This window comes from Ochotona curzoniae, unplaced genomic scaffold (genome assembly GCF_017591425.1).
Source record: "Ochotona curzoniae isolate NIBS_2020 unplaced genomic scaffold, NIBS_Ocur_1.0 scaffold_1852, whole genome shotgun sequence".
Lineage (NCBI taxonomy): Eukaryota > Metazoa > Chordata > Mammalia > Lagomorpha > Ochotonidae > Ochotona > Ochotona curzoniae.
In genome coordinates this window covers 54,390,893-54,413,441 of record NW_024467087.1, presented here as the reverse complement: position 1 = coordinate 54,413,441, position 22,549 = coordinate 54,390,893, and the positions used below count along the sequence as shown (strand labels likewise).

The following is a 22,549-nucleotide window of genomic DNA, read 5'->3' as shown; positions in this document are numbered from 1 at the left end:
TTTTTTCAAAAGATATATTTCCATGAACTTGTTTTGCAGATTCCTCACATCATTTGCATATCTGTGTAGTAGACACAAATAAGCTACTAAGGCAAAAACCAAGAAGAAGCAGAAGACATATTCTCAATTATTTAAGTTCCAAGATCTTGAACTCTTTTATTCATCTTTATAGGAGCCAGAATCCCCTGCCTGTTTTAGGTGCCTGATTACTATGGAATATTCTGAAAATGCTAAGTAATTTCAGACTAAAGCACATATGCTATCTGAAGCCATTGTTATAGCAACTATAATAATTAAGATGGTTTAAAGTATCCAGAAACCAAAAATAGAGGAATAATAAACACAAAGAGATCCAAATTCATTAAGTGAGTTAGGCATATTTCATGGCGCAATTTAAGCAGGAGTCTAGCTAAAACTCAATTGTTTTTAATGATTGCATTTAAAATGCTTTTTTTCTTAAAGGGCTATATGGAACCAATGTTGTGGCACAGTGAGTTAAGTTGCTTTTGATGCTGGAATTGCATATCAGAGCTCTGCTTCCAGCCCCAGCTGCTCTGCTTATCGTTTATTGTTGCTTCCTTGCAGGTACACCTAGGAAAGCCGTGGGTGATGACCAAGTGCACAGGTTGTTGATACCCATGTAGGAGAACCAGATGGGCATTTACAAATTTCGTTATTTGAGAGGAATTTCAGAGAGAGGAAGAGACAGAGAAAGAGATCTCCCATCCACTGGTGTTTTTTTTTTTTTTTTTATGTCTGCAATAGCCAGACTTGAAGCAGAAGCCTGGAACTCCAATAGTTTTTTTTTTTTCCAGGCAGGTGGCAGGTGCCATCTTCCACTGCCTTAAAAAAGTGCATTCGCCCTATTAATTAGCCAACTTGAGATCACATTGCTAGATTAAATGGAGCCTGAGTTCGAACTCCAACCCTATGGATTGTAAAAGCTCTTCCCAGGGAATCAAACTGCTGAATATGTGTGTGAAACAGGAAGGGTGGGAATGCCCATGTTAATACCAACAGTAATTTCTCTGGAACTCATTGTGCAACCTATATAATACGCAGATCCAAATATCTTATCCTGTGCAACATATAATCTGTGACTCCTTCCCCTCTAAGACCTGTGATACTTAAAATGAGACTAATACTTAATTCTGGCAGGATAGCGTTTTCTAGCTCATCAAAAGAAATTGTAGCATTTTTCATTCTAAGAAACTGGTGTGGGTAGTGGAATATTGTACCATAAACTGTTAGCTCATAGATCCCTGTTTGTAAATGGTATTGTTGCTTGTGGAATTAAAACTGTCTAATATTTCCTCAGTGCAGTGTATAGAAAAATCTGACTTTTTTCTATTGAAGTTTATTAGTGGAAACAACAATAATTTACATTACGAAGGATACCGGAGGAATAAATAAAGATAATCATTTTGTGTCATAAATTAAAAGACTATGTACCTCTCTTAGCAATCTTGAAAAAAATACAGTATTTGTGTGACCTTTACAGAATTTATCCTGAGAAAATTATTGGAATAAAAATATTTTTTATCTTGTTCCCCTCCCCCCCCCAAAAAATGTTTTCTCAGGAAGCTGGATCCAAAGCTGAGCAACTAAAACTTGAACCAATCTTCTGATAAGGGATGCTGGTCTAAGTAGCAGCTTTACTTACTGTACCACAATGCAAATCCTTAAAAGTTTCGTTAGAAATAATTGCTTTGAAGCAATGATGATAACAGCTGAGCAAATATATAAATAGTATTTCTGAAGCTCTCTTAATCATGTAGTGACATAATGAAAAATGTTGAATGTTATCTAAGAGCCAAACATCAAACAAACCCAATACTTGTATACCTGAGACATGTAACCAGGCGGAACATATATAGTTGGCAAGGTACCACTTGGTGACATCAGAGGTACATCAGCAGGCCCTAAAAGATAATTATTATTAATAAATGCTACAACAATTTTAAATAAAGTCCATTAAAGAGCCAGTTAACTTTACACAGTGAAAACTAGAATCGTGCTTTCATAATAGCCAACCATTTTGGAAGTTGTATGTTGTTTACTCATGAAGGTAGATGAAGCAATGAAAATTTGTCATAAACAATGGAAAATTATCAAGGCATGTACTGAGTGCTGGATAAAATTCATATTGCTAATTGGCATATTTTATTGTTAATGAAAATTGACCATTAGCATGTTGCTAGACTTTTACTTACCTATTCTTTCTCATGTGTCATGGTTATACATTACATAACAAAGTTTTGTTCTACATCACAAAATACATTTTTGTAGTGATATTACCTAATAAAACTTAAGTCAGTTCTCCTTTTAAGACTTTCCTCCAATAAATAGGGTATGATAAAGGGCTCAAGGCTACTTATATGATGTCCTACTTTTATGCTAAATATTGTCTTAAACCTACAGTTGCATAGGATTTAGCAATATAGCAGAGTAGAAACATTTATATGTCACCATGCTTTTGCTTATCTGAGACTACTATAATTAGTGCTTAGTTCTAAAAACATATGCAACTTTCAGATTCTAGAATGGTAAGTTATTTTTAGCAATAGGAAACATAATAAATGTGTGTTCATGATGAACCTTATGTGGCAACCACATGAAATCCATTGCTGGATGATCCAGTGCTTTTCGAAATTCTGGACAGCTCAGAATCACTTTAGGATGCAAAACAATTGGCATAAAATCAGAAACAATTGCATCAGTTTGAGCTATTTCGAATTGAGATATTTATGTACATATAGTGAGAGATAAATGTAATATACATTTAATATATACAACTACATAATGTGTGTGCATGTATATATGCATATATATGTGTAATATATATACATATTACTTTCTCCTATACCTGTTTAGTATAATGCTGGTGCAAGCTTAGCACTCAAGAAACAACTTGTTGAATATACAAGTGAAAGACGTGGCTGAAAGCCTCAGCAGTCATTTCCTATAGGGGACTAGTCTAAAACTATATATAGTTATGAATACTTCCAAAATATGGCCAAAATATGGACGTTTTGTGTTGGAATTGTGGAATTAATGTCCTTTAATTTTATTTGAAGTACCTTACTCTTGAAGATCAATGTTTAGCAAAATGAATCTGGCTATTGCCTTGACACTAAGCCGCTATGAGAATTATGTGACTGTAAAAGCATTCAATGTGGCTCAACAGGAAAAGATACAAGTAAGTGGTTAATAGTAAAGTAATTTCATATTAATATTTAAATTCACTCTATCTGATATGAAATAGCATATACCTAATTACACTGACCTTGGATTTTCTGAATGTTTCCATCATTAGACTTGATAGTGAGGGTCTCCCCAGGATTAACTTGCACCAATATAATCTATAAATAAACAATTTTTTAATCATATACTTTTCTGATGATTAAGCTATGAAAAATCATTAGTGACTTTTTGAACAATATTTACATCCACTAATATGTAAATCTCAAAATGCCCAAAGAAGATAATGAGAGCAATGGGCTCCTAGAAGAAATTTGGTACACCATTAGTAAGAATAAGCCCCCACCCCCAGTGAAGCTTAACCTAAGGAAGTCGTACAAAACAGGTACATTGAGGTGCAAAGACCAACTTTTACCCACACTCCCTCTGCTAAACTCCCAAAACAAACAAACAAACAAACAAACAAACAAACCAGAAGACAGAATTTATTTGTGAGTAAAACTCAGACATACTTGTTGTACCCAACACTGAGGAAAAGAAGACCTTCTGATATTTCCCTTGGGAGAAGTCATCATTTGTGAATAATTAGTAGTATACTGGGTTGCAGTGGTGGTGTTCACATAACTCTCCATCTAGTAAAGCAAAGTAAATTTTAGTTTCAATGAACGTATTTTTAATTTCAATTCCTTTTGACATGGCATATATCAAACAAAATTGCGTACTAGAAGTACAATATTTGCTTTTTTTCCAAACTCTGGAAAAGTTAAGGATCTTTTCATTTTCCATACTGAGATAAGACTTCTCTTCAACAGAGCGAAGAAGAAACAAATGTTAAACGTGAGCTACATCCTTTCTTTCTGGAAACCAATCTTATACAAAGAAGTCATTACTGCTTCAGCCTAATATTTTCAGAAAGTTGAATTAATAGGGGTTGGTGTGAAGGTTCAATGGTCTAATCTTCCACTCGCAAGTGCTGGCATCCCATGTTGGTACTGGTTTGTATCCCAGCCCATCCCCAGCTATGGCCTGGGAAAGCAGTAGAGGATGGTCCATAGCCTTGGGACTCCAAACCTCTATGGGAGATCAGGAGGAAGCTCCTGGCTCCTGGCTTTGGATCAGCACAGCTCCATCAGCTTTGGCCATTGAGGGCATCTGGGGAGTGAACCAATGGATGTAAGGTCTTTCTCTATATCTCCTTCTCTCTATGAATCTGAATTTTCAAAAAAAATTTTTTTTTGAAAAAAGAAAGCTGAACTCATAGTTATAAATGAGTATGATGAAACTTTAGTCTGTTACATTTTTAAACTATGCATCAGAAAAAAGAAAAACTGGGGGAGCACAATATTTAGGACACAACCGCAGGACTTGGGAACTGATCACTGCATCTGAAACAGCAGCTAGGTTAGTCTAAAAGGAGATTGTTTGTGACCTCAGTGTTAAGTAATGAACCAGTCATAAGCAAAATTATACTTTTTCCCTAAATAATCTAGGACACTCTAGCCCATCTGTGTATGTTTGCTTTCTTACCTTCTAAATAAGCTCCATCATTTTGTGTGCTGAAAAAAAATTAAATAAGCAAGTAAATGACCTAATACTGAATTCAAGAAAAAATTATCCAGTTACAATTTTAAAAATTATCCCGACTTGATGCATTTAATTCCCACTGACAAATGGAGGTACAAAAATTCCCATAAGAGATCAGCACATTGTTACAGTGAGTTAAGCCATTGTCTGCAGTGTTGATATTCTGTATGAGAGCACCAATTCAAGTCCTGGCTGCTTTGCTTCCAATCCAGCTCTCTGTTTATATGCATGGACCATCAGCATAAGATGGCAGTTATGCCTGGGTCCCTGCCACCTATGAGGACGACCTGGATGGAATTCTTTTTTTTTTTTTTTTAAAGATTTATTTATTTATTTATTTTTATTGCAAAGTCTGTTATACAGAGAGGAGGAGAGACAGAGAGGAAGATCTTCCGTCTGATGATCTACTCCTCAATTGACTGCAACGGCCAGTGCTGCACTGATCTGAAGCCAGGAGCCAGGGACTTCCTCCAGATCTCCCATGTGGGTGCAGGGTCCCAAAGCTTTGGACTGTCCTCAACTGCTTTCCCAGGCCACAAGCAGGGAGCAGGATGGGAAGTGGAGCTGCCGGGATTAGAACTGGTGTCCATATGTGATCCTAGCACATTCAAGGTGAGGACTTTAGCCACTAGGCCTCTGCCAGGCCCTGGATGGAATTCTTGGTTGCAGCCAATTGGAAAGCAAACAAGTGGATAAATAACAAATAAATAAGTGGATAAGTAGATACTTTTTCAGAGGAAGAAATTCCAACAGCAGTACTTGAAAGCTTATGCTCATTCATGCCCAAAATAATGGTGATCAAGATAAAATGAAATCTTAGATTAACCAAATGAAAGACTGTGGTTTAAAATGACAAAATCTGACTGAATACTCTTGAGAAAATCCATCTTAATTTTATCTCCAGAAATATTCAGTAGGCTGAAATTGTTTTATGGCAACATAACAAAATAAGCATTGATCATAAATGAAAGCATAACATTTATAGTCAAGAGCTTTAACTTGGTTATTAACTCACATCAGGACAAATATAGATAGTTCTATTTTCCAGCATGAAAAGTGCTTTAGTTACACAAGTCATTTGAGCCACTCAGATTGAATTCAAATAACTGATTCCCAACCTATGATGTTAGCTGCCAAATAAGACATCATATTACATAGACAGTTGTTAAGAGCTAACTAGATGCCTCTAAAATGATACAATATATTTACGTTAATTCTTCCAGATACTAAAACTGAATATTTTAAACATAAATCAAATCTTCAAACACAAAACTTGAAACTTCAAATACCTTCCAGGCTGAAATATTTACATTTAGATGATACTAAAAGACCAGATATGCTGTAATTTTCCAGATCTTTGACTATAGTCTTGGAAAAAACCAGAAAGAAAAAATATGATTGTTTTGGAGGTTGAAGAAAGAGGATACTCAAGAGGGAAGTTGCTAGATATGGCCATGCCATCCAAATGAAGTGTCCTTTGTGATTCTACAACTCCATGGTAACAGTGATACAGAAGAATGTTCATATGTCACAGCTCTCTAATCACCCACCTACAACATATCTTTACTATGTATTTTGAGTGTGTATTTGTGTAATCTTAGGAGATTTTTTTTTTTGCTTGCAAAAACAGCTTTTTATAAATTGGAGATTGTTGTTTTTTAAAAGATTTATTTATTTGTATTCAGAAGGCAGAGTTACAGGGAGAGGAGAGACAGAAATCTTCCTTCTCCTGGTTCATTTCTGAAATGACTGCAATGGCTGGAACTGAGCCAGTCTGAAGTTAGGAACCAGTAGCTTCTTTCAGGTTTCCCATGTGAGTGCAGAGTCCCAAAGACTTGGACCAGTCTCTGCTACTTTCTCAGGCCATTAGCAGGGAGCTAGATCGGAAATGGAGTAGCCAGGAATCCATCTGGCATCCATATGGGATGTCAGCACCATAAGTGGAGGCTTAGCCTGCTACTGTGCTGGCCCCAGATTGTTGATTTCTTTAAATAGAAAACTGATGGAGAATCATAAAGAAATATGAGGGGTATTCTGCATTATTTAACACATAGCAGGCACTGGAGAAATGTTGAATAAATTATAATATACCTGACAATATAAAGCTTAGTACGCAATCATCTGAAAATACTATTTGTAAAGCAGTCAGAATCAAATACTCCGGCTACAAGGAAGTGAGAATACATTCAACAACATAATTAACTATTTGCAAGAACCATCTCAAAAATGAGATTAGTATCACAGATGAACATCAAAGTTTAAAATAAGTCTAACTTAGAGATACAATTAGGTTCCATAGAAATCACCCAGGGTGTTGATTATGCTGAATTTAGAAATTTGTAGGTGGCTTATTTCAGAAAATTTATTTTATTTAAACTAAAGTGTAGACTTACTGACTTTTATATTGTCTACTAAAAGTTCATTCCAGCTAATATTTTTATGGATGAAATGATGGGATTGGGATCACAGAAATGGGATCTGAGGGATGCAACCTCAAGAATGACACAAAAGTGTTCAATGTTTTTAGTTTTTCCAAGGGAAGATGTCAGTCAGCATTAGTGGACTTAGGTCTGACACCCAGGAGTCTTTCAAGCAGGCCCCAGTCTAGGCTTCAAAAGGCCAGTTTAATTCTGAGGTTAATGCTGGCATCTGCAGCCGCCACAAGGAAACTTCCAATTTTGTTGGCCAGTCAGGTTTTATCCTTTTTAACAGATAGGGATGCCTGCTTAACATTATTTTTTTCAAATGATTTTTGAGGCTATTATAAGTTTAATCATAGAAAGTAAATGAGGAAAATAGTAGTTGAAGGGATAGTTTTACCTTGCTTGGTGCTATTCTAATTATTATTCTTGCATCAATTAATTTCATTCTTATAATAAACCTGTGAAGTGGGCATTTTATTATATATTGAGCAACAATTCATTGGCTCCTGCTTGGTATTGTGTGGGGTATGAAGCAGAGAGTTTGCACAGGAATCTACAATCCATCTACTTGCCTGCTCAGAAGTTTCAAAATTAAGGCTTTCTTTGTTAGGATTGGCATTTAGAAATAAACTCAGATAATACAGTCTCAGCACTGCCTGGATTAGACTCCTGTTCCTTTCAAAGTCTATCAGGCTTTCTCTTGGGCCCAACATCCTCATACGGTTACTAAAACACAGAATTAACATCATTTCTCCCAATTTATTCCCTAAAATAATTCACCCTGCGTATTATATTTTTTCTATATTTTATTAATTTCACTGTATTTAAGATTTTCTATATGTCACCTTTTAAAATTAAATTTTTCTTAATACTTTATTAGTTCCAGTAAGTCCAGGAGTATATTTAAAATTTTATTTAAATTTTTTTCATATATCATCTTAATTCTATTTTGCTAGCTCTTACATAATTTACAAGGAAAATTCCTCTCTAATCTGTAAGTTTCAAAAAGGAAGAAAAAATCTTATTGTCATACATTAATAAAGAATAGTGCACACATTTAAAACACATTTAAAATATATTAAGCTTAGAAGTGAAATTGTGTATAGCAAACATATGTTATCTATATACTTACTCAGGCCTCTCAAGAAATTTTAAATCTCCAGCTGCTTTTTCACTGTTCTTTATTCCATTTACCCCTTCAAATACCAGTATTCAGTTTTCAATAGCAAAATATTTTAAGGCACTTTGATTGCTGTGTTTTAATTAGTAATTAAGAGCATTACTATATTGATTTTTATTAGATATACAGCATTTCAGCTACATAATGTGTTGATTAAGCTTTCTGAGAGACTTTAATAAACATTTTATAACACTATTTCTTTGAATAAATGCATGAGTGCAACAGAGTAGCACAGCAGCTACAATATTATGAAATGTATCTGTTGTTAGAGATTATTCATATATATATAAAGCAAAATGACAAACTGAATAGAATAAAACATCAAAGTATGTAAAACAGACTAAATTCCAAAATTAGTCAGGAAAAGGAAAGGCAAAATATGTGTGTGTATTAGCACAACTCAAAGATTTCCTATGATCTTGTACATGTTTGCTTAGGTTAGGGTATATGCAGTACATATTCTATGTAGTACGTATTTTATATTAGATTATATATTTATATAAAAGATTTGTGATACAAACTAAGTATGTGAATATATAAATTATATACAACACAATAGATAGCAATATATAAAAATAGTAAACAATATTTTACATATTGAAGCAAGAGAATACTAGTGAGAATTTTTCAAGGTTCCAACCCTCTGCATGTGTCATATAGAGCAATTAGTATAGTCCTCAACTTCAAAATTTCCTTCATAAAAAATTTTCATAAAATTTCCTTTCGTAGCAATGCTCCACTGAAATAAGGACCTTTGAATGCATGAAGTTATTATGCAAATATCACAGCCACCATTGGAATTAATGTCAACCTTGGAAGAATGCGGAAGTTAATGATACAGTACCAAGCCAGACACAGGCCACATATGCATGCACATGCAGATATATTATATACAGACATACATATCTATCATCTAGTAAGACCCAAATGTTTTCCAGAACTACTTGCTTTCAGAAATACTTATTCATAATGTTTGAATAATTATGGCTTGAGCAATAACATTTTCAGAGTTTGAAAGGAAACGAAGATTATTAAAATAAATAGGCACATACAAGCTATTCTTAAGGTGTCATAATTTCAATCTGATCTTACGGAATAAATAGGATGATAATTTTTTTTAGAGATTTATTTATTTTATTAGAAAGGCAGATATACAGAGAGAAAGAGAGAGAGGAAGATCTTCCTTCCGATGGTTCACTCCCCAAGTGGCCACAACGGTTGGTGCTGTGCTGATCCGAAGCCAGGAGCCAGGAACTTCTTTCTGAGTCTCCCACACGGGTGCAGGATCCCAAGGTTTGGGGCCGTCCTTGCTGCTTTCCCAGGCCACAAGCAGGGAGCTGGATGGGAAGTGGAGCTGCCGGGATTAGAACCGGCGCCCATATGGGATTCCAGTGCATTCAAGGTGAGGACTTTAACCATTACACTATTGCACCGGGCTCCAGGATGATAATATATTTTAAGGAAAGATAATTATAAGGAATAAATGTCATGGAGATATTTTTTCCTAAAAAATGAACGTAAGAGGTAATACAGGAGAGTGAAATGTAGAACACAGGTACTTCTAAATCAATACATACGATTATAAAAAATAATTTTTTAAAAAACTCAAGATTAAATATGTTCCTATTACTTTGTATGAATGCAAATAAAGCTTTAAAGTCCAATCTCTAATAGGGGTTTGGCTAATATTTTCTTCATGGGATATATTTCAAAATATACTGACTATAATTTAAAAAAATGTCACATACAATTTAAATATTTTTGGAAGACTTTTCACATCAGATAATATTAAGTCAAAAGACACGTACAGCTTGTTAACATATTATATTGCCTTTCAATGAAATTATTAGAAAAATAACACATCATTGGGGCTATAAAGATGACCCCTGATATCTAAAATAAAGCACACATATTTGAAGACAGACTTTTTACATTAGATCTTTAGTATAGAAAGGTAAAGAATGAGATGGAATGATTAAATTCTAAAAGCATGGAAATACTGTTGTGTAAAAATGAATAAATACAAAATTATATATAGTTGTTTATGTACACATACACATATATGCACAGGAAATAGACTGATGAAATAAAAGAGAAGTTTATGTGGAGGCATAAAATGTCAAAATCCATGCACGAGATATCTTTAAAGTTTATGGAAGCGACTAGATTAAGGTATTGACATTCCGAGTGCCAGTTTGAGTTGCATTTGTTCTGCTTCTAACCTAGGTTCCAGCTAATACATTCAAATGTGATGGTAAAGTACTTAGATCCCTGCCACCCATGTTGGAGACCTGGATGGAGTTCCTAGATCCTCACTTTTTCTTGGCTCAGCCTGGCCATTGCAGCTACTTTGATAGTGAACCTGAAGATGGAATATCTCTTTATTTCCCTGTCTCTCCCGTTATATTTGTTACTCAGATTTTCAAACAATGAAAACATTTAACAGAAAACATATGCTATGAGAGGCCAAGTACGGATTTCGAATTATTTTTGTATCCAAAGTAAACTACTTAGTTTAATTCAACTATCATTCCATTTCTGAAGCATCTTCTTATTAGGACTTCATTGTGCTGTCTCAGGTTGACTGGGATTATGGGTGCCTTACACTGAACCAATCATCGTTCTATGTTTTCTAAATTTCTCTATTTCAGTTTTACAATGAAAATGTGTATTACTTCATAAAAAGAAATGATAGGGTAAGCCAGGACAAGTTTATATGTTCACAACAAATATTAAAATATCAAGATAAAATTCTCAGTACGTCTCTCTTCCCCTGTCCATTGAAGGTGGAAGAAATGGCTTTAAAAGCAAGTGTGGGAAAAAAACAAAACAAAACAAAACAAAACAAAACAAAACAAAACAAAACAAAACAAAACAAAACAAAACAAGTGTTGGGGCGCCATCTTTGTGCTGTAACATGTTAAGCTTCCACCTGGTGGTGCCGGCATCCAATACGGTCTCTGATTCATCTCCCAGCTGTTCCACTTCTCATCCAGCTCTTTGCTAATGACCTGGGAAAGCAGTGGAAGATGGACAAAGTTCTTGGGCTCCTGCACCTGTGAGGGAGACTTGGAAGAAATTCTGGGCTCCTGACTTTGGACCAGCTCAACTTAGGCATGGGTACTCACACAGGAGACCTGGCAGAAGCTCTCTTGCAGGAAGACGCTCCTAGTTTCAGTCTGGTCCAGCCACTGCAGTTGCGGTCATTTGGGAAGTAAAACGGTGATTGGAAAATTTTCTCTCTCTCTCTTTCTCTGTGTGTGTGTGTGTGTCTCTGTGTGTCTCCTTTCTATGTATCTCTTCCTAGCTTTCAAGTAAATAAAACAAATGTCAGGAGAGGGAGACTGGCATTAGCGTGATAGCTCAATTGATTAATCCTCCTGCTGCAAGCTCCAGGAACCCATATGGATGTCGGTTCATGTCCTGGCTGCTCCACTTCTTGTCTAGCTCCCTGCTTGTGGCCTGGGAAAGCAGTGGAGGATGGCCTAAAACCTTGGGCCCCTGCATCCACATGGGAGACGCAAAATAAGCTCCAGGGTCCTGGCTTTTGACTGGCACATCCCCAGTGATTGTGCCTGTTTGGGGTGTGAGTCAGAGAATGGAAACACTCTCACTTTGTCTCTCCTTTCTCTATAACTCTGCCTTTCAAATAAATAAAAGAATCTTAAAATAAAAGACATATGGACAAAAATTAGAAAGAGATAAATCACTCAAATAATACCATTAACTGAGATTAAATACAGGATTTGTGATAGCAAATACATATAAGTATATAGTATATAAACAGATTTGAGAAGGGGCTAGAAAAAAAAATCCCAAGTTATTACGTCAGTTTTGAGTTATCAACACAAGTTGAGGATGTATGTAATCTTATATAGTCTTTTGAGACTGATATTATAAAGGTAATTATTTTCCTTATGAGTTGTCTTTTGGTGTCAACACAAGATATACTCTGCAGGAAGAAGTGTTCACCTGACTTCAGGGTATTGCGAATCCTAAGGTTTCTCTGTTAAGAAATAATGAGGGGCTGGAGCCACCTGTGGCACCAGCATCCTGTATGGATACTGGTTCTAGTCCTGGCTGCTCCACTTTCAATCCAGCCCTGTGTTTATGGCCTAGGTTAACAGAAGAGGATGGCTCAAGTCCTTGGGCTCCTGCATCCATATGTCAGACCCAGAAGAGGCTCCTGGCTCCCTGCTTCAGATAGGCTCAGCTCTGGCTATTACATTAGAGTGGAGTGAAATAATAGATGGAAGATCTCTCTGTCTCTGTCTCTCTATACATCTGCCTTTCAAATAAAAATAAATGTCTTAAAAATGAAAGTATTATGTTAAATTAATATGCATATGTACACATACATCATGCATTCTTTGTACTGGTATCATATAATCACAATTCCTTTAATATGCCAAAATTACTTGATTTTCTATGTTTAATAGCATAGCATTTCTGTAATAGAGGAATAGGATATTAATATGAGAAAGGTTGATTTTTACTTTCTTTTATTTCATATTTTTAAAGATTTGTTCTATTTATTTGAAAAGTGTAGTTACAGAGAGAGATAGAGAGAGCTCTTCCATCAGCTGGTCTGCTCCTTAAATGGATACCCAGAGCTGAGCCAAACTCAAGCTCTAAGCCTGGAACTCTATCTGGGTTTCCCATATGGTTGCAGGTGTCAAGTACCTGGGTAATCAGCTGTTGCTTTCCCTGGTAAGTTAGCAATGAGCTGGATCAGAAATGGGGCAGCTGAGATTTGAACCGGTGCTCATAGGCAATGCTAGAATTCCAGCAGATGGCTTAACCTACTGTGCCACAATGTCCAAGATTGATCCTCCCCCTCCCCCAGAGGAAAGTGAGAGTGTCCTTCCTCACTACCACAAATTATGCATTTTCGTTTCCCACATTTGAGAACATCATAGGAGTCAGCCTTAGAATGATAATAAGTGTCATTTGTCCTTGAACTTTTACAAAGGTTATTGACTCTGTTATCAAATGATTACAAGTCAAATTGTGCTGAACTGCAAAAGGTGTAATTGAAATAGAATAGAGAAAAATAAAAATAGAGAGAAACTGTATATTTCAGTCATTCCAAAAATCAAAATTTTAGCCTGAGTGAATTTGCTTCAATTGTTGAGACAATTCTGCAAAATAACTTGCTTTTGGAAAACAGCCAATAAGCAAAGTGAATATATTTGATTAAGTTTAAACTTGTTATTCTTATTTAATGGGTTTGGCTGTTTGATTAAAACAGAATGAATTTGTGAACAATTTTGTTTCCAGTTAGAGAATAAAATATTGTTGATCACGTCAAACACGAATTGCAAATTGTAAAGCCAAACAAGAACAACAAACCCTGAACACACACAAACAGCAAATCCTGCTAAGATTTTAGAGATCTTGAAAACTGTTGATTTCAAATGGCAGCTCATTATTTCTCCCGAATAAATCACATTGTGAGCTGAAATTCTGATTTATATCATGTTTAAAGTAGAAAGAAACCCAAAATTTGATTTTCTTTGTCAATCTAATTCTGCTGGAATAAAGCATAATTATTTTTCCCCCCCTAGGGCTTAAAACTGAATTTGGGAACAGAAGATACACGGAGGAACTAAAGTAGGGAGCTAAAGCCAGTTTTTAAAATAAATCCTTTAAAGGTTTTAACAAAAGAAACCAGGAGGACAAAAGGTATTCTGCTAAAATCTGGTGCTCAGCGGTGATAAGCTGCATTGAATTAACTAGGTCTGCAAAGATTTCACCAGACTAGTTCTAAGACAAAAACAAAACAAAACAAACAAACAAACAAACAAAAAACCCCAAAAAACAAAGAAGCAGGTGGGAAAGTTAACAGCAACAACAAAAGTGCCATTCTTTTTTAATGTTAGCACCTCAGGTTTAGGGTTGAATGAAACATCCTTAGGAACTTTCCAAAAGCCATCTATTTGTACTTGAAAGCAGTATCTAGTAAGACTTTAAATGATCATGGAGTTGTTCAAAAGCATTATCAAGATGCAGATTGTGTTTTTCGTTAGTTTCCTCTACTAACATTTTATTCTTCTGTGACTTAAAACAATCAGTATAATCATTCGTGGAGGAAAGTGAAAAAGAAAAATTACCAAGCATAATTTTTCCATTCTCTACCATTTTTTTTGAGGTAACAAAGTATTCCGTTCTATGCTACATTTTAAGATAAGAAGAAAGTACAGTTAAAAACGAGTGATCACTTACAAAAATAATGCATAACTTCTAAGAATTTTTTGCAGATTCTTTATGTCACACATATTACTTTAGGAATTGAATTTCGCATATATTCATTACGCTTTCAACCTTTTGAGAGAGTGGCCTGTCAAATGAGTGATAGTGATAGCTAGCGCAGGAGCGGGGCGGGGCGGAGCATGGGGTGGTGCGTGTGGACTCCAGAGAGGAAAACGTTGGTTTCTCCCTTTAAGGTGCCTTAAGTCGGGAGTTAGTCTTCAAGGTCCTTGGACCCTGGGAAAATTTGTTAGAATGTTGATAAAACAGTTACTCACTTCTTGAAAGAATTTGGCATCAGCAAAGCTCCTTGAAAACAATTTGTCCTATTGTCAAGTGATTACTTATATAAAGACAATTTTGAGAAAGAAAAAACTTAGCAGTATCCACTTCGAACAAGGCAGATAATTTGGTTCGACTGACTTCACCCATTTAAGTAAAGGTCAACAATAATCATATTATGCTCTTACACGAAGAAAAAGCCAGGTCAGTATCAGTTTTCTTTTTAACTCTAGAAAAGACAACGGTTCAGACACAGTGGCAGGTATCTCCAAGGCGCGATGCAAAGGTAAAAGAAAAAGAAAAAGCAACAAACAAACAAAAACCCCAAACTCACTGATTTCCAAACAAATCAGCTCTCTCCCCCTAAACCACAAATATTTGTTTGTTAGGTAGTTAAATAAAAGATACTTCGCGCTGGACAACAAACACTCCTGTTGCACATACGGCAAGAAATCTAAATTTCTACCTTTAGTAAAACAAGCACCTGGTTCACTTACCAATCAATGTCTATGGAAGAGGAAAAAAAAAAAAGAAGAAAAAGAAGAGATGATATTAAAGCCCGCACGGGGCAGTAGTATAGAAGACTTCCTGTAAACCATCCTGCGACCCCTGGAACTTCAGATTCTTTAATTAACTGCACCAACAACTACAGTAGCTTGCAAAGTCAAGGAACACAGCAAGTAGACATAAAGATGATTCTCCAAAAGCGAGTCACTCTTCAGCGATTTCCCAGTTGGGACGGTGTCTTTCAAATAGCAAGAGACCAAGTAATAGTGACCCATCCAGGAAGACGAAAAGATAACACGGTTCAGGAAAAGCAGGCACCACATACAAAGACAAGCGGAGAAACGAAGCAAAAGGAAGAAAGAGGGAGAGCAAGCGGGACCTACGTGGCCCAAGCGGCGGACAGGCGGCTCTAGGGGCTGTGGAAGCCAGGTCCTTCCACGCGGCACCCAACGGCTGGAGAGGAGCACGCCTGTCCCACAGCCTAAATGAGGCTCTAGATGTAAAAGGAGCCTTTGGTCTCCCCTCGTCCTCCTCCCCCACCCCAAACTCGGAAAGTCTTCCCTCCAAAAATATCCCCTCACCTCCTCGAGCGGGCCCCAGCAGCCGTGTAACCCTATCCATCAGCATCCCAGCAACAGGCGAACTCAGCCCCTGGCCTGGTGGCCCCGCCCCGCCCCGCCCCTCGCCCCCCTCTCTGGCCGGGCGCTCCTTTGCGCTCCTTTCCTGAGGTTCCCGCATCATCAGTGTCCCCTCCCCGGGCCAAAGTCCCCGCGGAGTCTGCTCACGCCCCCTTGGCGGAGTTACCCGCCTGATTCCGAGCGGGCCAACAGCCATTGGGGGCAGAAGAAAGGCACAAAGTTAGGAGCTACAGCAGCAGCTGTTCCAAGCCCAAGGACCGGGAGGGGAGGGGCAAGAAGGAAAAGTGACAGGGAAAGAAAAACAAGAGTAGCCTGCGGACCTGTGCTGCCCCCCTCCCCGCCCCCTCTACGGGGTCACAGGCCGGCAGCCCTGGGCGGGCACTGATAGACTAACCAGGCCACCAGGTCAGGGGAAGGGGGAGGGCAGGGCAGTTTGGGCCGGTCTTGGCTCCTTGGCTGCCTCTTTTCACAGGATGCTAACAGAGCCCCCATTCTTTCCCATCTTCCCTTCCTCCGTGATGGGGTTATCTTTGTACTTCAAACATTTAAGTGTCCCCTGCTGCCACAGTTGGACATCACCTCTCTGATGTATAGGCAGCCAGTCACATCAGGAAGGATTGAGGGTGGTGGAGGGAGCGGGGCCCCTAGACTTCAAGGTCAGTAATGGGCTGGGGATATCTTCCACAACTCAGGACTCAGCTTCTGAGCCCGTGAGCCTCTCTGTGTGCCAGACTTGCCACCTTGGGCAACCTAGTTTCTAGAGCAGGTTATAGAAGGGACTGATTTTTTTTTTTTCTGTGTGCCCCGCTGTAGCCCTCTTTAGCATTCTTCTCTAAGTTCTAGCCAAACTGGGAACTAAGGAGTCTCTATGGAGTAGCACTCTTTCTCGTGGCCAAGGGCTGCTGAGGTTCAGATTCCCAAATCTCCATGGGTCAGGGCAAACTGGAACGCAGCAGGTGGCCCCTAGTCCTTCCCAGAGCTGTCCTGCACAGCTGCCAGCCACTGCAGCCTCACTCTCTGAAAAGAGGAAGAACTCGTAGAGGGACATCAAAGGACATTGACTCAGTGTGTGCCTCCCCAGGTCCGGGACTGGAGAGCCACTGCCCCGGAGCGCTTTGACAGGAGAGCCGTTACCTCATTGTATACCAGGCTATTCACTCTTTTGCGCAGTCGTGGGACGGGCCAACCTTTTCTTCCGTTCTCTTGAGATTAGCGCTCCCAATTTGCAAACCTATCTCCTTGGCCAGTTCATTGTGTAGATTTTGTTTCATAAGGGTCTGCGGCAGCTGGGCCCCAAAGTGAAAGGGGTCCAGAAGAGGAAATTGCTGAATCGTCGGATTGGACACAAGTGTTCTCTAACAAAAGGATTTGTGAGGGGAAAGGGCAGGGGCACTTAAAAATACTATAACTCACAATGACCCATGTGGCCAGGCTCCCTCTTCCCTGCCAGTCGCCTATCCTCTCCAATAAGTGGATTTGAGAGTCTCCCCAGCCCGACTGGGGCCAGAGTAAACAAACTGTCCATAAGAGTTGTAGAGATGCTAATGTTTGACAGGAGACAAGTGCCAGGAGCTGAGATTGGGAAAGGGCCTTTCTGGGGACAGGGGAGGGGGTGGGAGTTCAGTCTGTTCTGTTCAATGCAGCTGCCTTTATCGAAAGCCTCCTGCTGCTGCATCTTACAGAGAAGCACGGTTCTAAGGAAGATAGGATGCTTTCTCAACTGCCCAAACAGAGGTAGCCTTTGCTGGGATTGGGGAGTACACTTGGGTGCTGCAAGGTCAGAAGATATCAAGCAAGCGCGAACAGCTCTGGGGAATGAAGCAGGGCACTGTCTGTCCCAGACAGGCTGAGGTAAGACCATTATCAAGAGATACTGCAGGCTGGGCCAAGGACAAGGTGAGCTCACAGAGAGCTACACAGAAGCGGTGGGAATTAGGAAGGAGGAGGCAATAAGCAAATCAGGGAATCCTAGGATGAGGATTGCCATGTAGGTGGGAACTTCTATGATCTGGGGCCAGACAACAGACAAGAAAGTTCTGGAAGTAGCTGAGTCCAATAATTCAAAGTGAAATGAACATACAGAGCTGTCTTTACAATTTATGGGGTTGAGTGTATAAACTATTGAAACAGAAACTATTTGGGACTGGTGCTAAGCCGGAGTAGGTAAAGCTACTAGCATTTCGTACGGGTGTCAGTTCATGTCTTGGCTGCTCTACTTGTGATCTAGCTCTCTGCTAACAACTTGGGAAAGCAAAGAAGGATGGCCCAAAGCCTTGAACCCCTGTACCCATGTAAGAGACCCAAAAGAAGCTCCTGGGAACCAGTGGATGAAAGACCTCACTGTCTCCCTTCCCCACCCACACCATTCTGCCTTTCAAATAAATAAATTCTTAAAAAAAAAAAAAAAGCAAGGAGAGGGAAAGGGATAGAGAGAGAAAGGAGAGACTCGAGAGGGGGAGGGAGGGAGAGCCAGTGCAACAAAAGTGGTTCAGATGTTTCATTGAAAGTGCAAATGAAGCCCAGTAGGGAAAAAAGATTTAGTGGCAAGAGCAGTCTTTATCTTACTTTCAATATTGTTTACATAGTCGAGAGGGATGCATGCCTTTTTGGGCCTCTGATCAGGGTGGAGGATCAAGGTATGCAGGAAGGTGGGTGGAAGAAATACTTCACTTTTTTTTCCCCTGTGACTTTAGGAGAGGAAGGACTGTCATACTACGTTAGTACCTGGGGATGGTGGACGGTCATTTGATGATGGCTTAGAGACTTTAATGTGCAGAAAAATGTTCCAAGGGTGTTACTTGAGTGATTTTGATAGTTCTGAGATGTTGTTGGGTTCATTGCACCAGGGTTGAAAAAAATCTTTTCCAGGACTATTGGTTGACCAAGTCTACCTTAGTGCATTGCATCTACAGCTCCATGGAACATGCTGCAAAGCCTGGCCAGAGAGTTATCCAGCCTATTCTGCTTTCCGTCCTCTGATGAGGCAGTCTATGTCCTCTGCTGGCCTAGATGCACTGGCTGTCATCTGGGCACCTGTGTGCATTCTGTTCATGCATCAGAACCTGAGGAGGTCCAGTCCTGACTCCTTCTAATTCTATGCTTTCCTTTCACCACCTACACATTCAAAGTCTAAATCAAAGAGATATGTATTTTAATTTGCTGCACTGCAATTTGACCAGGCAAGGGGAGATTCTGGAAAAGGAGGACTGCCACAGTTGGAAAAAGATATTTTGAGGGTCAGGGACAAGTCTTACAATTTGATCCCTTTTGTGACATCCTGATTTAAATGACTCGAGAAGTGGCAAGATTAAAAAAGAGAGGATACTTTTGTACTCCCTGTTAGTGATTTTAGTCCTGAGGGTATGTCTATACTTGACCTCAGACAAAGTTGTTTCTTCTTCTTCCTTTTTTTTTTTTCAAATCAATTCAATTCGCATTTAAAAGGCAGAATTACAGAGAGCAGAGAGACTGAGAGAAAGCTCTGGGTTCCTCTGGACCCAAGAGAGTGGAGTTTCTTCCTAGCCTCCCACGTGAGTACAGGATCCCAAGGACTTGGGCCCTCCTTTGCTTTCCCAGGGAGCAGGGAGCTGGATCAGAAGTGGAGTATCTGGGACATGAACCAGCACCCATACGGTGTGCCACCACTTTGTACTGGTCCAAGCCTAACTCTTTATATCCATGAAAACTGAGAGAATTTGGAGAAGTGGAATGTGGATGGAGATCATATAATGAAAACATCCTTTGCGAAGCTGAGTGACCAAGCTGGGGATGAGTAACTCAACAGTGAATAGCTCTCAGAAGTCACCAGTGCTTTCTGCTAGCAAATAGTGAGATCCTACAAATGGATGATGCACATGTGTCCCTTTAATAGGACTTGGGTTAGGCTCTTGGAAATGTAAACCTTATTCAAAACAATTATGTAAACAGCAACATTACCCATAGGAATAAATTATGAGGGTGAAATTCTAAAGAAATCTCCCTCCAGCAGACCTCTCAAGTCACCAAAGAATTACCAAGTGAAGGTAATCTGGGGGATTAAGTGTGCATCTCAAAAACAATGAAATATTGAAAAAAGCATTTTTCAGCAACTTGTTGATTTCACAGGTTCTCATGACAACATATGCTAATTGTAAAAGGCAACAAAACCAATTGCAAACATGTACAGAAAAAAAATTGAGTGCAATTTCCTTGTTAGCAGACTCAGGCTAACCCATGAATTGCAGAGAACTTGATTGCACTTATTTTATAAATGCTTAAAAGTACTTCTTCTATTAAAAGTTATACTGTAAAAATATTCTAACATAACAATAAGCAATTTGTATGCATATGATTTTATAATCATTTATACATTTTGTAACTACCTGGAGTTTTTTCCTGCCTGGGGACAAATAGTATTTATTTTTTTCCAGTTTTATTGAGGCAGAACTGACAAAAATTACATATGTGTGTAAGGTATACACCATGACATTTTGATACACACGTATCTTGTGAAACAAAAGTCATTATCAGGCTCTACCACCTTATGTGGTCATCTTTTATTTATTTAGCATTTAGGTTTTATTCTAACACATTTCAAGTATGCGAAAAATTTTAACTATACTCACCATGCTGTATATAAGGTTCTTAGAACTTGTCCATTTTATAAATGAAAAATGTGCACCCTCTGACCAATAGCTCTTCATTTCTTTATTTCCCAGCCTCTGTTATGCACCATTCTACTCTCTGCTTCTACGAATTTGTCCTGTTCATATTCTGCATACAAGTAAAATCATGGAGAATTTGCCTTTCTTAATTGTTTTATATAATATAATGTCCTTTATAGCAGATATTGTATGATTTCTATTCATTTAAATTTGTTTGGTGTGTGGCCCAAATGTGGTGCATCTTGCTGAATGTTCCACATGACTTGGAAAGAATGTGTATTTTGTTGTACTTGGTTGAAGTACTCTATGGATGTCCACTACATCCAGCTGAATGAATGATGGTGTTGCTGAGTTAATAATGTCCTGCTGACTTTCTGCCTTCTCAATCCATCTATTCGTGGTAGAGGGTTGTTCAAATCTTCACATATAATTGTGGATTAAATAAATAGATATAAAAAATAGAAAATTTCTCTTTGACGTTTTATCAGTTTTTTTCCTGATATGTTTTTTGACACTTCAACAGATCTTATTACATACTAAGTTTAAAAATACAAATCTTATTAAAAATGCTTATCAAGCATTGTATACATAAGTACTGTCAAAAACTATTGGATTATGACATTCTGTACATTTGCTAAGGTCAATTAGAAAGAGAATGAGGTAGCATAACTTAGCTGATGGTGAATTTCATCAGTCAAATGTTTTAAAATTTGGAAACGGGGAAGTGGTGATCTGTACCTGAGGTTTGCAGAGGTAAACAGTAAGAAAAGAAATGGAATCATGCAGCTCTTCCTGAACTAAGTGTTCACAGGTGGATTTCTCCCTTGCCCTCGTAAGTCTCACTGTAATGGGAATTAAAGTGTAAAGGCCACCAGGAATACTTGGCTTGCTTGCACCCTGAACACACGCTACCGCCCACAGTGCTGCCGTAATCAAGGTCTCCATGCTTCGTGCACTTCCTGAGGCTCTGGAAGTTAATGTTGAATGTGGCTAGGGGACAGGAGGACGTTTTCCAAACTGCACCAAAGGGCCTTAATATATAGAAACACCAAAGATAAAAAATAATAATGTTGAGAACAGATTCAAGGAGACTATCTCTGTGTGTTTGACCATAGGAATCAAATCAGGTGAGGACCAAGTTTCACCTCTGGAGAACACTTCCTAAAAATCTGTTTCCAAAAAATCAGACGTGTACAGCAAGCACCACAATACTGCCAGTTAATGTCCACTTACACGTGACCTGTGACCTGCCCTCTACGGGGTCACAGGAAACACAGGTCAAAGTATGTTATCACGTGACGCTGATTTTACTAATGAAGCACAACTTGTAAAAAGCAGGTAACGACCACACACTTAAGGAAGAGGAAAAGGAAAGCCTCTATGCTACAAAAGTTCTCCTTTTAGCTCTCAACCCCAAGAATTTCATTTTGGGTAGAACAAGATTGTAATGTAAGGCCATCAGTTCTAAATAAGCTGATGATCCCATATGTGTATACTCACATACATATGTTTCAATCTCAATTTTGATTCAACACTAATCTACTAATACAAAACATTTATAGGAATCATTTGATCACCTATTTACAAAGAACGACAAAGATATGGAAAAAAATTTGAACACAGATAATCATAGTGCATTAAAGATAAGACATATTTGTTTAACCTTTAAGAAAATTAGAAAGAAATCCCTACCTATACTGTTCATGGGACCTAAAAGGAAACAAATGCAATGATCATGATTAACCTTTAATTACTGTTTCCTCTAATAACATCGATATGAGGTCTAGTTAAGGTACTGCCTACAAATACAAATTCTGTCTTGGTACAATGAGAATGTGAAGT

The 22,549-nt window shown here is 38.3% G+C and overlaps 1 protein-coding gene across 1 annotated transcript in view; it reads right to left on the bottom strand.

The window, feature by feature from the left end:
- Nucleotides 1-21,652, bottom strand: part of LOC121169143 (fibronectin type III domain containing protein 3C1-like) — a 57,130-nt gene extending 35,478 nt beyond the window's left edge. The window contains exons 1-3 of the mRNA XM_040999594.1: nt 21,620-21,652; nt 3,287-3,362; nt 1,846-1,922 (exon numbers count right to left, since the gene is read on the bottom strand). Coding sequence (XP_040855528.1) covers nt 1,846-1,922; nt 3,287-3,362; nt 21,620-21,652 — 186 coding nt within the window. The remainder of the gene's footprint in view (nt 1-1,845; nt 1,923-3,286; nt 3,363-21,619) is intronic.
- Nucleotides 21,653-22,549: the final 897 nt, after the last annotated feature.